The sequence below is a fragment of the Mercenaria mercenaria genome, chromosome 13, assembly GCF_021730395.1.
Source record: "Mercenaria mercenaria strain notata chromosome 13, MADL_Memer_1, whole genome shotgun sequence".
NCBI classification, from domain to species: Eukaryota; Metazoa; Mollusca; class Bivalvia; order Venerida; family Veneridae; genus Mercenaria; species Mercenaria mercenaria.
Window position 1 is genome coordinate 3974944 of NC_069373.1, and position 18324 is coordinate 3993267.

General features: G+C 36.2%; 1 protein-coding gene across 1 annotated transcript in view; it reads right to left on the bottom strand.

Moving 5' to 3' along the window:
- The window catches only part of LOC123530032 (kelch domain-containing protein 10-like), a 41505-nt gene extending 26286 nt beyond the window's left edge, over positions 1-15219 (bottom strand). Inside the window, exons 1-4 of the mRNA XM_045310715.2 lie at positions 15088-15219; positions 5651-5778; positions 3310-3394; positions 1246-1421 (exon numbers count right to left, since the gene is read on the bottom strand). Coding sequence (XP_045166650.2) covers positions 1246-1421; positions 3310-3394; positions 5651-5778; positions 15088-15151 — 453 coding nt within the window. The 5' untranslated portion in view covers positions 15152-15219. The remainder of the gene's footprint in view (positions 1-1245; positions 1422-3309; positions 3395-5650; positions 5779-15087) is intronic.
- Between the last annotated feature and the right edge of the window lie 3105 nt (positions 15220-18324).

An 18324-nucleotide genomic window follows, 5' to 3' on the forward strand; every position in this document is an offset into this window, starting at 1 on the left:
ATTTAATGTATGGATTCAACCAAAAGAGGAGAGATTATTCCTGAACTACGGCTGAACGATGGACTCGGGCATTGTCATGTAGCAGCTTGATGTCATGCGCCCCTGTCCTTGGGTGCTTTGCTGTGTAGTGGTGGAGAATAGCAGATAGGACATTTTCTTTGTAAAACGTACCAGTAACACTACTGTGTTTAGGGACAGGGTCTCGAGCCACAATTTCATCGGTGTCAAAGAACAGGGCATACATAACCCACCTGACGCTTCTGCTCTGCCGAGCATTAATGGGCCTCTTGTTATTTTCACCTACCCAAATTTTATTACTTTCTTTATTGTCAGGCTCAAAAAAGTACAGCCATGTCTCATCACCTGTAACAATTTCTTTGATACACCTAGGTTTCTTGATTTTATATTTGACGAGCAGGGCGGAAGCTTAATCTATCCTCTCCCTCTTTGCTCAGGGGTCAATAAAATCGGTATCCAGCGTGCACAAACCGTACGCAAGTTTAGCCTTTCTTTAAAAATCAGAAAACCCGCTGACGAATTAAGGCCTGACATTTCCCCTATCTGCTCCACTGTGCATCTTGCATCTTTCTTGATTATTACTTTCACAGCATCAATGTCTTCGTCAGACACAGCAGTCAGAGGGCGCCCAGGACAGGCCTCATCTTTGCTGCTTCTCCCCTCTTTAAAGAGAGATACTCATTGACCAATAGTACGGTATGGCAGCGCAATGTCCCCGTACACTTTGTCCAATTCGGCTTTAATTTCTGATGCGCCAATGCCAAGCAGTCAGCGTATCTTAAAATATGCCCTCTGCTCTTCGCGAAACTTTGCAGCTAGATTCAGCCATTTTTCTGCCTGTATGATTATAATACAATGTATTTCAACTGCTGATTGAATGTGCTTAATATAGCATGTGATTTTAGTGCCATTTTCAGTCAGTTGGACAGAAAAATTAATACTCTTTCCATTGATATGCCACACTTGTGGGTGCACAGGCAAATAATGAAAATACTGGACTGTTGCCACTACTTTTCAAATGCTCCTCGTATTTGCGGTCAGAGGAACTCACTAATTCAAAACTTGCGTGACTATTAAACAACATTGTCTATCAGAGTATAAACAACTGCAACATACAAATTCTTATCAATGTATGTAAGTCTATAGTCTACCAAACTGCGATATAAAAGTTATGTGAAAATTATCAAATTTACAGTAATAAATGTTATTGAAAAACCATATACTTACATGTCCATATTTAGCTCTTGGAATATTTCTGTTTTCTGCATCTTCTGTCTTTGGTTTTAAAAGTATCTTCCATTCTAAAGTGTCAAGGTCAAGATCATACACACAGTTTGTATTGGCATTCCCAAAAGGGACACCAGTCCCACCAAAATGTAGCAAATGGTTCTGTAATTTTATAACTGAAAATACAAAAAAAAAAAAAATACTGAAAATTGAAAAGAAACATATTTTGTACTGTGAAATTAATTAAATTCATGGGAGTACATTTTGTCATTTCTTTCAAGACATCTAGAAAAATTAATTTGAATCTTAGTTTTATTTGTTCGGATTAAATTTCTTTGGAATGAGACAACAACATTTATTTTTCTCCAAGAAATAACAACGATTTTACAATACTATGTTACAAGACTTTTACTCTAGTATTATCACTTGCAGTTAACTCTGGATATGCATTGGGTAATTTTCAGGCTGACATTACAGATGAATGTCTGTGTCATTATGACACTTATGAAAACTTTAGCCAAAATGTTTACATGTGTTTCCCCATGTTATCCAGTATGACTGTCATTTACTTCTTTTCTTCATTTTTCTTTTTTTAAGACTAGAAATGGTACGCATTTACACTACTTTATTACATCTTTTGCAATTATTTTTCAGCAAAGCATTTATAACTATACTGGTACTCAGATGATAAACCCTGACAGATGATAAAGTCGACCACCTTGGAAATATTCGATTGCAATCGGTTATTTATAAAGTTGAACACACCATCTAATAGTTTCCACTTATAAACACCAACTGGTGTAAACAAAAACAAAATTGGTAAATATTCTGTATAAATAAATGACTTACATAAATTTGTATAAAAAATATTTATCCAAAATTACTGGGGAAGAGGGTGTTTTTTGCGCATGCTCACTGTCGAAACATGAAGGCCTGACATTTGGTAACTTTTCGTTACTTGATCAGGAATGACTGCTGCAGCTTTTTGGGGAAAGTTTCAATATAATAATACCAAGAAAATTTTGTAAATGACAAAGTGTTCGAATTTATCATCAGTCAACGTTCATACAGTCCCCTTTTTACATACCCCTTTCAGGGCCTCACTGCGTGTGAGTTTGTTTACTAAATGTAAATTTTAATCATGTAAAGTTTTCAGCAAAGGTTAAGCTTTATTTTGATACCGACCGTTGATTACAATTTGCAGAAATAAAAAAGTTACAGGTAAAAAACCTCATTTTCTGTTCAGGTTTATCATCAGTACCAGTACAACTTGACCTGTTTCTCTTAGAAAAAACATTAACATGTTAACCTTTTATTAAACTGTTATAATTATTAAATGACAAAGTTATTTAAAACATTATCTTTAACAAAGTCAACGATCATGACTGGTCTGGCTGAGTGAAACCACAAAATGCTAAATAAAAATCATGTCATGTTTTATGACTCATAGTCAAATACTTTTAAAAATGCAGACAACACAAACTTTTATGCCCTTTATGCATTTTTTGACTAATTTAAGGGCCATAACTCTGGTCTGGCTCAGTGAAATCTCAAACAAAACCCTAGGGCATAGCTTCACCTGCTAAATAATATTCCTATAGCATAAACTTTAGACCCTTTTTATTCATATTTTGACTAAGTCAAATAACCTTGGTCTGGCTGTGTGAAATCCCAATTAAAACACAAGATGTATAACTTCACATACTGAATGACAATCATGTAAAGTTTTATGACTTTTGGTCAAATATTTTTTGAGATATGCACAACACATATTCAGATGGACTGAACAGGGCAACTCTAAGTGCTCCCCAACTTTGGGGAGGCACAAAAAGTGGCTGCTCAACTAATGAAGCAGGTGTCATTTAAGGCAGTTCTTTAATAAAGGAAATCTGTAGGGGTAATTCAAAGTGATCTAAAACAAACGGTGAATGATTAAGAAAGATGACAAGATGGACTTAAACAACATCAGTACAGACCTTTCTCAGGAGATGACTCAAGGTGATCCATGTTATCCTCACAGTAGAACTACATTCAGTATATAGGTAAGATAATTCCTTCACTTACTATTATGTGATGCCAGTTCTGATGGTACTTCTCCATGCGTATTTAGTAATTTCCATTCTCCTGTCCAAATTTTATATCTCCACAGCTGTAAATTACACAAGTCATAGTATAATCTATGCTTATGAATCAGCAAATAACTGGAAACAAAAGCAGATTTTTTTTTCTCCTTTTTACTCTTAAATCATTTTCTAACTAGAGCTGCTTTTGAGAAAAGCCAATGTCTCCCACAACTGCCTTATCAGACTTTCAGAGCTTTGATTATCAAAAACAAGTTTCATGGGCCATAATTCCAAAGTCCTTGGGCCAATTTGGCTAGTTATAGAACCTGGCCGAGGACTTATTAGCAAACACATTTTGTTCAAGTTTGGTGAAGATCGGATGAGAAATGTTAGACTAAGAGTGCGGACAATATTTGTGACAGACAGACACACAGACAGACTGACAGACAGGAGAAAATCAATATGTCTCACACTCCACTGTGTGTTGGGCAACATAATTATATTAACAATCCTTGCACTAAACAAATTTGTCTCTATACATCAAAAAACAAAGCCCCATAACTCTGCAAGGGTCAATAATGATGACTTGTGTGAAGTTTCATTAAACTGTGTCTATGTGTTCAGGAGATTTAAAGGCACACACAAGATCACATATGCAGACTCTATGTATATATAGTATACTAACAAAAAAATCAAAGTCCCATAACTCTGCAGAATATTTTTCTGACACCATGCACAACTAGGGTCACTATTCATCACTTGTGTGAAGTTTCCTTGTGTGCAAGGGTGCAGGAGATTAGGCGTGCACAAGCTTGCATAATATTATGCCGACTCTGTATTATATATTGTATAGTAATAAAAAACAAAGTCCCATAACTTTGCAATTTTTTTTCTAAAAGAATCTTACATGCACAACTAGGGTTATTACTGATCGCTTGTGTGAAAATTGATTAAATTGTGTCAAGGGAATGAGGAGATTTGGTGCGCCCAAGATTGCGTCTACAGACAGACGGACAACCTGAAACCAGTATAACCCCTTACAACTTCATTGTGCGGGGGGTACAATAAGGGTTTAGGTTAGAATTTAGAAGAGGGGTATGATGGATATCGGTACTAAGAAACATTATAAATAAAAGTAAGAAGCGTGCATCTTTAACCATTACTAAATGCAATATTTGATCCCAGTGTCCCTGACCTTCGAGGTACTTGATCCTAAACTACTAGATGTCAACCCCTTACCAACATTTCCAATTATGTGAAGTGTAAATTATAATTATAACAGGGGCAGTAGTGAAGAAGATATATAGAAATTGATAAGCTTGCAATAAAACTTGTACAAGCACTATTACAAAATTTGACCCCAGTGACCCCGATCTTTAGGATACCGGACCCTAAAATATCATATGTCTGCCCCTTACCTAGACCAATCCATATGTGAAGTCTGATCATGATACAGGCAGTTGTTAAGAAGATATAGCAAAACTGAGAAGCTTGCAATTTTTTAAACCAAATGCATGCTGATGGTGATGCCAGGGTGAGTATAATAGCCCTTTGTGTTCTTTGAATAAGACCTAAAAAAAAATTTCTTTGTTTCTGGTAACATGCTCAAAAAAATTAGGGTAGGTAGGTCGGAATTTTTTTTTCTATTAAGGGAGAATTTTCGTGAATTATTTTTGTGTCAAAAAATGAATACAAATAAGGGGATAATGCCTTTAGAGCATCAGTAAGTTGATTTCTAACATCACTAGCCATGTTTAAAGCATAAAAAGTGCAGTTTTGCAACTTTGTTAAAAAACAGAACAAATTATTTTCCAAGGCCATAAAAACATTTAGGGTCGGGCCAAAAATTTAGGGTAGGTCTGGATACCGGAAACAAACAATTTTTTTTTACGCCTAATCATTCAAGCTAAAACTGTTGATGGTGGATGGGGAGGTATCTGGGAGGAGAAAAAACAACGATGGTCACTTTATAGTAATTCATTTCTGCACATTTTTGGGCCAGATCCCTTGAAAGCTGTCCGTGGAGATATCTGGACAAGCTTTCATTAGAATTTTGAAAATTTAACGGGTCAAATACCTAAACTAGGCCAGGTACATGTCTGTCCTTGCTATAAATGCACAAATTCACTTGATTGCAAAAGGTTTTTGGGGAGCATAATAACTGAGAACTATTTAAGTTACCATTTCATCTACATGTTCATAACTTCATATGCTGAGCAAGGTCAAATGTTTTTGAAGAAATGGGCAACACAAATTTTGTCAGAAGGACAGTCTACAGCAATTCCAAATGTCCCTCTCCCTTGAAAGTTGGGGCACAAAAACAACAACAACAAGATATAAACCTCTTTGAGCAAAGGATAGGCTGTATTTTCAGTGTTTTCTTCTTCCCAGAATTCAGGGTTATATCCTCCCCAGCAGTACAAGTACTTGTCGTCAACAGCAACCCTATGACCACTTCGTGGCACAAATTCTGAAGAAAATGCAAAATTTATGTCATTTATATACTTTTGAAATTCTATGTAAATAGCATTTGAGTTAATAGGGAATATTTCTTACAAGCTGTCCCCAATGTCACACTTTTACCCATTGAGGATGTTCTTAGTTCTTGTCCAGCTTTCAAGTGAAGTCTTTAGTATCTTCATTTTAAAATGTTGCCGGTCCTGTCTATACATTGTAGACAATGCATCAATTATAGACTTCCAACACATCAAAAAGTTCACATTTGTCAAAAGTATCTGATGACTCAGTGAGGATGGGTGTTTAAGTCAGGCAAAGTAGTGCGACTATCAGGCAAAGTCCCTGGAAGCTCTTGAACAGTCGCTTTAATATATGGGTTGATAAATGTCACTGGATCCATAACAACAGCAGCTGTCTAATGGCAGCATTCCCATCTATTTGAAACCTTTCCATCTAATACTCACACTTGGCCTACATTAAATAAGTCAACTAATGATGATAAACAAGTGTGCAAGTTTTCAAAGCTGTAGCTCTTATAGTTTTTGAGAAAAGGCTGACCTGAACAAAAATTTTAATATGTGATTTAATGCTGACTGTTGTTTAGTCGGTAAAGACTTGCTCTATTCTATCAATCAAACGTGTCATTCTATTATTGTCTTCAGTAAAGCATTTATCGCACATATAATCCAACAATCATTACATTTGTCTTAAAATGATACGCCATACTTTATTAATATTTCCCCAGACAACAAAAAATGCAAATGTAAAAGTTACATACGTGCAAAATACCTACATCGTTTTTTTTTCTGCAGATGCCCATATGGTTTACGTTTGACGGAGGTCATAGCTTGTATTTTCGCTCAACGCTGGGGCCCCCTCCATGATCTCCAGGTACCAAAGAAACGGGATAAGACCAATAATAGTGAGAAAAATGGTGAGAAAAAGAGAAAGATTTCAGTACCAATACCCTGTGTGCAAGGTTTGTCTGAGAGACTGCAAAAGGTTTACCAAAAGCATGGAGTGCAGTCTTACCACAAACCATATAATACCTTGAAATCCCAGCTAGTACATCCAAAAGATCCTACCCCACCAGAAAAGAAATGTGGTGTTTATTAATATACAAAATTAAGTGTGAAGGTTGTGATTCTGATTACATAGGAGAAACAGCGAGAATTCTGGGAACACGGGTGAAGGAACATGAATGTGACACGTAGTAGATTGACTTCAGTGGGAGAACATTGTAAGGCTATTGGGCACAGAGTCTCATGGGACAATATCCAAGTCATAGGCAGACTACTAAGACAATACGACTTGGCGCAGGATCAGGGAAGCCCTGGAGATCATGGAGGGGGCCCCGTCGTTGAACGAAAATACTGGCTATGACCTCCCTCCGGTGTATAGGAAGGTCCTGTCACGTGATAATCTATCGTCACGTGACATCAGTCCACCCTGATGAAGGTTCCAAGATGGAACCGAAAGCTAGGCTAGCTCAAAACAAAGTCTCAGATAGGTAACTATCATCACTTATCTACGAATGGCTGAGACAGGAATCAACCTACATTCCAAGGGACCAGGTGTCATGCTCTAGCGATCGAGTTATCGATGCTCTACCCAGCCATAGTAATTTTACACAGAAAATTGAAGCAAATCGGCCAGGACCACATGAATTGCTTGAGCGAGCCCATGTGCTTGAGTCATTAATGATCGAGCGAGCGGTGTTTCACTGTATATAAGTTTTACATATTCAGTGCTCCAGCTAGCTATTTACAGCAGGGCGCATCGCCCGTTCCGAAATTCGTTCCGCCCTGTTGCCCCGCCAGGCACCCTGCCCGTTTTACAACCATTCATTTCTTTTTTTAGCCAAACTTCCCTTTTTTGCCTCAATGATTATAATACACTGCTTTATTGCCCCCTTTTTATCGAGTGATACACGCCGGGGGGCATTGATATAATTAGCAAACAATTACCTGCTGTAATCGTGCCCGAGGCAGACCATGATATTTTAGACTGCTCCACTAGCTTTAAAATCACTGAACCTTAGTATTAAAACAGTTTGCAAACCAGTCTGAAATCATTATCATTTTCGCGCCACCTGTCAAAGTGTACTTTCGTTTTCGGTAATATAGTCGTAAATATCCCTTTATACACAACTGAAACTAAAGTCCAGACAACAGAAATTTAAATCTAATTAATAAAAATCGATCACAATCAAATTTAAATAGGAAAATATTTTGATTTTATCGTTTTACAAGTTTTTGAAATCGAAAGTAGGTTGTCGTCTGCTTTGTGAAATTGTCGATTTTTCATGATGATTTCTTTGAAATTAGTTTACTAAGATGTAATGACAGGGTACACTTTAATGTAAAATACTGTAAAATGCTGTTAAACTGTCTTTGCATCATAATAATTTTTCAAAAATATTGTTTAAACTGGACATTAGAAGACTTTTAGAAAAAAAGTGTAACCATACCCGGACATAAAATTTTGGATACCCGGAATACGTTCTATTACAAGTGCTAAACTTGCTTTTAGACTGTTGTAAGTTAAAAACTTTGCCTGATTTCAATTATTTAAGTGAAAGTTTAAACTTTATTTTCTGTATATATGTTGCACGTATAAATTTATAAATATCAAGTACATGGAGAAGATGTGTACTGAAATTGTAACAAGTAAAATAGGCCTAAACACATAGATATTGTTATGCAGTCTGCAATTACAAAGAAATGTTACAAGCTGATAATTAGTGCCAAGTAAAATACAAACAGCAGAATTTTTAGTTAATAAATAGGTGTATTAGAGATGACAGACATAGCCTATTAAAAGACAAAGTATGCCTTATACCATGCCTAAATTATGCCAAATTCCATGCCTTAAGTATGTTAAAATGCACTGAATGCACGGACCAGTTATATTTTTTTCCCGGGTGAGCACGGTCCCAGACCGACCCCGACCCCAGAAGTGCCCTTTTCAGTGCCAGCACCCTGCCCTTTTTTAATCCTAGCTGGAGCACTGATATTATAGTTCCAAAGTAGTATTATCTATCTATCTTCCAGTACTGTTGATGTAGGGTGGGGTGGGGGAGGCAAAAAAGACTGATCATTCAAGTCTATCCATATCTTCCAAGAAAAATTTGGATGTTCTTGCCAAAAAACATACATATGACCCAAGTTTACCAATGCATTAAAATGCCTTTTCAAGCAGGCTTTTCTCTTTATTTGAACTAATCAGTTCTTCTTATATGCTTCCCCATTCCTTTCTCCTACCTATTTCTAGAAAGTAATAGAAACCTTTCATTAACTAGAATGTGTCTGTAGGACACGTGGTGTGCCCCCACTGGTACATTTGTCACAAATAAGGGGAAATAATTCAAATGTTTGCAGTCTTAATGGGGTATAACCTAAAAAAAAAATTATGAAAATGATTCATTATACTATACCATATACTTTTTGAGCTATGAGCATCACAAACAAAAAATCCACTATTTTGGCTATTTCAAGGGCCATAACTCTGTAATAAACGCTAAAATTCTCAAGAAGAATGCCAAGTGTGCAAGGTAACATTATGATAAAGACTCAAGCAAGGTTTCATGAATTTACATTAAATACTTTCTGAGTGAGGCACATAATTAGGTGAAAATGTGCATTTTTTTTACTATTTCAGGGGCCATAACTCTGGAAATAGGGGGCGGACCCAGATGAAAAATAATAGGTGCGCAAGTTCATATCATGATAAAGAAGCATGCAAGGTTTCATAAATTTATATCAAATACTTTTTGAGCTAGGCATGTCACAAGGTGAAAATGTGCTTTTTTGACTATTTCAGGGGCCATAACTCTAGAAATAGGGCACGGACCCAGATTAATAATAGGAGATGCACAAGTTCCTATCATGATTAAGACTCATGCAAGGTTTCATAAATCTATATCAAATACTTTTTGAGCTAGGCGTGTCACAAGGTGAAAATGTGCATTTTTGACTATTTCAGGGGCCTAAACTCTAAAAATAGGGGGTGGAGTCAGACGAAAAATAGAAGGTGTGTAAGTTCATATCATGATAAAGACTGGATTGATCATGCAAGGTTTCATCAATTTATATCAAGTACTTTTTGAGGTAGGCATGTCACAAGGTGAAAATGTGCACTTTTGACTATTTCAGGGGCCATTACTCTAGAAATAGGGGACGGACCCAGATGAAAAATAGGTGCGCAAGTTCATATCATGATTAAGACTCATGCATGGTTTCATGAATCTATATCAAATACTTTCTGAGCTAGGCGTGTCACGAGGTGAAAATGTGCATTTTTGACTATTTCAGGGGCCATAACTCTAAAAATAAGGGGCGGAGCCAGACGAAAAATTGAAGGTGTGCAAGTTCATATCATGATAAAGACTCATGCAAGGTTTCATAAATTTATATCAAATACTTTTGAGCTAGGCACATCACGAACTTCGGACTAACGCACGGACCGAAGGACAGACAAGAGCAAATCTATATGCCCCCACTACTCATGGGGGGGCACAAAAAGTCATGCAAAGTATTAATAATTAGAATTAACTATCCTAGAGTACACAGTTACGACACACCTATGAATGCTCACAGCCATTAAAATATTTCATAAAATTTATTGAAATTTTACACTTGTTTTCTTATATTTCATGCATCTTTCATCATTCTGATATTTTTATAAGATTAACTTTCTGTCAATGTTTTCTAAAACAGCTTCTTGACATATGCAGGTAAACAAATATGGCCGAAACAAGAGTACAATCATGGAAAACGAACTTGACTGCTTTGTTTATTTTCACTCCTCATGTAACCACTACATCGAAAACTGTGAACAACAGCTCAGCCAAGCTGGGGAATATATGCCCGAAGGGTTACATCAGAGGATGGCAGCAAAATTTAAAGAACTTGACTGTTGAAGTCCAAAGGACAGGAAAAACACAGGGAAGAAACTCAAAAAAAAAAAATTCTAAGTCCACAAAAAATCCTTACCAGGTACAGGTATATCAAAATACACCTAAAAATTGGAGGTACCATCCATGTTGTTCCACAGAAAAGTGGTCTCAGTTTTTCCCTACGGCCAGTAATAAAAAAGTTTCAAAATATTCAAAGTCTACAAAAAAATCCTTATCAGGTACAGGTATTAAAAATAGACCTAAAAATTGGAAGTACCATCCATGTTGTACCACAGAAAAGTGGTCTCGGTTTTTCCCTACAGCCAATAATAAAAAAGTTTCAAAATAAGCTATTTATAGTAACATAAAAGGGAAGTAATTAAAAAAAAATATTGTAAGTACAAAAAAGAGATCTGCCAAATAAAAACAAGAGCACTGCAATGCAGAGCAATATACACAAAGCAAAGTCATATATGACCTTTGACCCTTAAGCATGACCTTGACCTTGAAGCGAGTCATCCGGAACATGCACTCTGCACATCATCTCAGTGTGGTGAACATTTCTGCCAAGTTTCTTTGAAATCCTTCCAGCAGTTCAAGAGTTACAGAGCGGACACAAAACAAACTGATATGACTTTCTACCCCTAAGTGTGACCTTGACCTTGAAGCGAGTCATCCGGAACATGCGCTCTGCATGTCGTCTTGGTGTGGTGAACATTTGTGTCAAGTTTCTTTGAAATCCTTCAAGGGGTTCAAGAGTTACAGAGCGGACACGAAACAAACTGATATGACCTTTGAGTCCTAAGTTTGACCTTGACCTTGAAGCGAGACATCCAAAACATGCGCTCTGCACATCGTCTCGGTGTGGTGAGTTACAGAGCAGACACGAAATTGCTAATGGACAGATGGACACCAGCGTCATAACATAATACGTCCCTTCGGGCGTATAAAAAAGGGACCTGCCAAATAAAAACAACAGCACTGCAATGCAGAGCAATAAACACAAAGCAAAGTCATATATGACCTTTGACCCCTAAGTGTGACCTTGACCTTGAAGCGAGTCGTCCAGAACATGCGCTCTGCACGTCGTCTTGGTGTGGTGAACATTTTGTGTCAAGTTTCTTTGAAATCCTTCAAGGGGTTCAAGAGTTACAGAGCAGACACGAAACAAACTGATATGACCTTTAACCCCTAAGTGTGACCTTGACCTTGAAGTGAGTTATCCAAACCTCTGCACGTCGTCTTGGTATGGTGAACACTTGTGTCAAGTTTCTTTGAAATCCTTCAAGGGATTCAAGAGTTACAGAGCGGACACGAAATTGCTAACGGACAGACGGACGGACACCGGGGATATAACATAATACATCCCTTCGGGTGTATAAAAAGCAGGTTGTTAAAGCTTTCCTCAACTACTTAAGTAGAGTTATTTTGGTAAATTTCAACGTATATTTGACATATAGAGAATGAAAAGTTGTTACGGAAATATATATATTCGTAAACAAAAATAAAAATTCAATTATCTTTAATCCTTATTCATTTAACCCAGATCGAATTTCTTTCGAATTTAATGAGTTTTGCAGTATAATTGCTTAATTTATACTGTGTGTGTCAATAATAAACTGAAATATAAATGTTTTTGGTATTGTTAATTGTGTTAAATCTAAGAGATGTTTTTGTCATGCGCTTCAAAACGTCAATTATTTACTTAACAAGTACACCTTGCTTAACTGTGGATTTCTAATCACAATCATGACCTTGTTGCTTGAATGTGTCATGACCTGATAAAAGTAGAACAGCCGGAAGCCGGGAACCAGCCGCAGAATTATACAAAAATAATTGGACTAGATTGCAAAATTTATGTGCTTATGCTTGAAAAAGTCGAAAAAATGGTATTAAGAGAAACACATGTATTTTTAACATTCTTATGCAAATGCAACAAACTTAAGCTTGCAATCAGCATCGGGCTTTATTTTTTAGCATGATTGACAGGTGCGGGCTGCACACTAACAAATTCAAATGCAATGACGTAACCAGGCCTCGACCTTAGCGGTGGACCGTTGGACCGACGCAACCAAAATATCGGCAGGTCCACTAACTATCAAAAGTTGGGTAGACCGACGGTCAACCAATTTTCAGCCACGGTCTGCAAATAAAATAAAACCCTTAAAAGTAAACAAATAGGGGGCAAAATCGTACCCATATCGGCGAATTCACAAAACTAAAGTTGATTTTGCCTTAAGTACGGCATTCTACCGTTATAAGCATTGGCAAGTTAAAAGTCAGGACAGCACGAATGGACTACTCCACCGATCGGGCGAGTGGTTTTTACGTGGTATTTACCAAATTGAGAAATTACATCAGGCAAAATTACCTGGATTGACTGGAATTTACCCGCAAATCGTAAAAATATCAAAACGTCATGCTGGTAATTTTCCATTCCACAAGCACGTGCGACCTATCGTTATGTCTAATTTACATCGCGGTTACTTTTGACACAAAAAACGCGCGTAGTGCATTCATTTTTTAATATAATCGCTTTAAATTTTCAACACGGCTTGAGAACTAACACAGTTTGAATTCTATAACAATTTTAATAAGATATCGACAGGAATGTAGGCAAAATTCTTTAAAAACGATCAAATTTTCATATAATGTTTTGTAAAATTTCAAACAGCGCGATCTTGATTATTTATTTCTTTCTTAAAGTAAATAAACGGTACATACTATGGTAATAAAATTCAGACTTTTGACCAGAAAGTACAAAAAACACAATTAAAAAATCTTAAATAACGAAAAAGCGGCAGCAGTTTAAATACATGGAGTAAAACGATTTTTGGCAAACAGATTTCTGTTAGCGCGGCAGAATAGGTTACGTGACCTAATGAACGTAAATAGAAATGTGGTTTTAAAATAATACAGTATGATGTCGTTGCGGTTTTTAGTAAGTTTTAAATGATTCTTTGTACATGTATTTTTTGACAAAACACTTTGTTAGATATTCTTCTCAAACAATAATGTAAATTTCTTGAGGGCAAATAGGTCACAGAGGTAGGACATCCACTATCATTGTCACGGTTTGACACATTTACATGTCAGTTTATTCGGGATATTGCACATTCGCTTTTAAAAAATTAAAGAAAAAACTTTTTTACTGATTTCTTCTCAACAATTAAAGGAATCGAGAAAGTACGATCAGACAGTGATGTGTCACATGGCGCGAAAACATGACGTAATGTTATGACAATCTCGGGGAAACTATACCGCTTTGATCTCCGCTTCAGATGCCACGAATAACCGACACACTTCTTTTAGCTCTTTGACAGGGTGTTAATTGAAGATGAAAACAAGGCCAATTACTTAGTTTATCATTAGAATAATTACCGATAATTAATTGTTGATGTTTTCTTTTTTCACTTTCAACACGGGTCGGGAGGATGATGATTATTGTGTCCATATTTTGGGACACTTTTCAAAATAATTATTTTTCGGGATAACAGATTGCTACAGTCTTCCATTTTTAATTATTTTAGAAATAAGGCCTGTTGCTTTGAGTCATATGAAGTTATGACGTCTACAGCATCACAATTTATGTGATAGAATTGGAGGTCCACTAAAGTCTGAGCAGGTCTACTAGATTTTAGCAGTTGGTGGACCTGCTGGCAACTGCTGAAAAAAGTTAAGGTCGAGGCCTGGTGTACTAACAGAAATTCCCGATATTTGAATACTAGGTCAAAACAAATATGGCGTCAAAACACACACAAAATAATGTACATGACGGTACATATACAAGTTAAAATCATTAATGAACGACTAAGGATATATCTATTGACAAATTACAAAGATTGACAAAGATATAACTGACAATTTTTTTACAATCTTTAGCAAAAGCTTTATTAAACGGTTAAATATATATATGTGCCAAACTTTCAATGTCACAAAGGTATCACAGATTTTTACCCATACCTGTCTTCTGTAGTGTAGTTTAGTGTTGACTTGAGCCAGAAGATTTCGGTAAAAGTAACCAGCCACGAGCAGTGTTACATTCTTTACTTTATAAGATGGCAGACAACAGATAGGAATGGAAAATTTTGCAAAGTGAAAATAACTTAAATAACAGCTTTTTGCTTGATAATTTTATAAGGAGATCTATAATAAGTAAAATGTATTCAGCATTGAAATGTCAATTAAATTTTTGTTTTTCCGGTTGATGAAAAGAAACAGTTAAAATAAAGATTTCTAGAATTGTGTAGGGTTTTGTGTATCTATAGATCAGTAGTTACTGATAACTACTGATTATTGTGACAACTACAGATTTGTAGATAACACAACGATTTGTAACCCGACAAATATCCGACCGTCAAATTATTTTTGTTTACACATAACATAGATCGCTATAATTAACATTTACTTAAACAATTATTTTACCTTTATTTGTAACATTCTTTGGTTCTTTAAGCTCGACATGTAGTGGGCAAAGAGGTTGAAACATTTTTGATTAAAAAAACGGAACGTTGTTTATATTTGTTGTTGTTGTTGTTGATATATTTGGTCTGGGTCAGCAGACGCATGGAAAAAATATAACGAACTTATTTTACGAAACGAAACGGTTTAAGGAAATACCGAATCCTTGAATATGGGAGAAATATTCTTTCTTTTCTTCTTTTATAATAATGATGGCCTAAAATGTACTCCTTTAATTTTTCTCATGATAATTTTTAATCCAATATTAATTGTCACAGGAAAAAAGTTTCAGTTTCAGTTTATTTCAATACAAGGCCCCCAAGGGCAATTGCATGGCACAATAACAATTTCTACAAAACAGTCCCAATTAAGACAGTTCAAACATATTTTAAATAATAATTCTATCTGAGCGTGACTAGACATGTGTAAATATTTCCTTTGCGAAATTTTCAATTTTTCTCTTCGCACTGGTATTGTCCCTCAGGATTGAAAAAAGCAACAATAGTCCTTGTCTATAAGAAAGGCCAAAAGTCAAAGCCCAGCAATTACACTGACCTGTATTGCTTCCAAACTCATGGAACATATAATAGTCTCCAGCTTGATGAACTACTTTGATAGCAATAACATTCTTAGTCCCATCCAACATGGATTTAGGTCAAAACGCAGCTGTGAGACACAACTAGTCAACTTTACACAAGAAGTATTTGATAGCTTATAAAAAGTTCAACAAACAGACGTGATAGTCATGGATTTTTCAAAAGCCTTCGACAAACTTAGACCACCATAAACTTATCCATAAAGTTCACAGATATGGTGTTAATTCAGAAACTGTCAATTGGATTAGGTCATTTCTACACAACCGCTCTCAAAGAGTAGCGGTTGATGGTCACATATCTGAGGAACTCCCAGTACTATCAGGTGTCCCACAGGGCTCGGTTATTGGTCCTTGTCTCTTCTTAACATACATTTATGATCTTCCTGAATCCATCAAGAGTAAGGTCCGCCTATTTGCTGATGATACTATAGTTTACTTAACAGTCAGCACACAGACCGACGCACAGACCCTACAAAATGATCTTTACAAACTAGAAGACTGGGAACGAGACTGGGTTATGGAGTTTAATCGTGACAAGTGTGAGGTCCTTCGAATTACTAGGAAAAAACAACCATTAATATTCCCTTATACCTTGCACAACACAACACAATACTCAAAGCAGCTGACTCGGCAAAATACCTTGGGGTTACCATTTTAGAAGATTTAAACTGGTTACAGCATATAGATAACATCACATCCAAAGCAAACAATTCACTTAGGTTTATTAAACGTATCATCAAAACAACAAACAAAAAGGTTAAGGAGGATGCCTACACAACTTACGTTAGACCCCAGGTGGAATAGTGTTCAATTGTTTGGCACCCCTGGCAGAAACATCTTGCCAATAAGGTAGAAAGTGTAAAGAGAGCTGCGGTCAGGTACGTCTGTAACAATTATGACTTCACGAGCAGTGTTACTTAGATGTTAGAAGAACTACATGAGAAAACATTATACCAAAGAAGGGTCTATAAATCAGTAATATTCCTCTACAAAATACAACACCAGTTAGTTTTTGTCGATCATGATCACCTGACCCACACTAGAAACCTGAATTTCCTCATACCCCAGTCTCGAACACAGTACCATCTCAACTCTTTCTTTCTTTCCTAGAGCTATCCGCTACTGGAATACTCTCCCAGGTCACATCCAAGCTAGTCCCAGCCTCAGTATCTTTGCAGAGAGGCTGGCGACGGTCAATCTCTAGTGCATTATCTCCATTTTAATTTTAACTTTGCACTCTCCTTTTATCTTATTATCTTTTAACCAATGCACTAAACTATCTTATTTCCCTGACTAGCACCTCCCAGTCATAATCCCTGTTGATTGTTGGGGAGTAACAAGTAGATGTAGATAAGTGACTGTACTGGTTGGGGCCAGATTCCGGACAGGACCAGTTTCCGGACACATGTAATATCCGCTTTATTTCGTTGGTATTTACGTAATTGATTCATTTAGATCATTTAGATGTTTGTTCTTCATGTCTACAACAAACCGCTATATTACAAGGCCGTATAATGTTAGGTTTTATGATGATACCTTACCTGTGCTTACAAAACAACTTTCTGTCTTAACGGGGCATGAAGATAGCATTGCGCATGCGCAGTAGTTTACACTTGCGAAGATATCAAGTGGGGAAGAAACATTTAAACTACGTATTGATTATCTGCTGATAACATTTGCTACTTTTAATTTCACGGGAATAGTTACATAAAATGCAGGGCTGTCGATTTTTACACTAATTTTATTCTATATCTATTTGAATTATCAAGAATTCGTATTGGACGAAAATCGAGTTTTTTTTATAGTCAACCTCTGTTTGCTTTCGTATCTGGTATTGAACGCCGGGTTATGTTTCATGTGCATTTTGAAGAGATAAATGATAAAGAAATGTGTAAAAATAGTTTAATTACTACTTTCGATATCAAAACAACAGCAAAACATCATCAAAATATTTGTCCAGCTACTGGTTTACCTAACGGGGAAAATAACTTCTTTTAGTGACCCCATTTAAGGCAACATGGAATCAATATTTTACGTTACAACGCGATTTTGATTAGAACATCAGACGCGAAGGAGCTGCAGTTTATACAGTGTGGGCTTCATTTATGTCAAATATTATTTTATGGAATAATTTAGCCGAAATATGAAAAGGTGTCCGGAAACTGGTTCCTGACCAATAAAGTTACATTATGTCGGTGGAAGGCGGTAATATCAATTTACCTTTTGCATAACATTTTAACATAAAATGCAAGTTTTAACAAAACAGTTCTATCAGAGCTTTGAAACAGTTTTTGAAAAGATACAATATTGCGTATTCTAAGATCTCTTTGGATGTATTTTTCTTTCAGAAATAAAGTGTACACAATCAAAAATAAAATGAAACTCAAATATTTAATATTGAGAGTGACACCAGTGAAACAAGAGCCATGTCAGACATGGCTAATCCCCCCACCGGGCAGCTGTATTTGCAAATGGAATGTTAATTTTGTGGTTGTTTAGTAATCGTTGTAAGTCTTTTGTTTTTTAAAGTCCACAAAAAAACTCCTTACTAGGTAGAGATACCTTATATATAATAAAATTAATAAAATACACCTAAAACTGGAGAG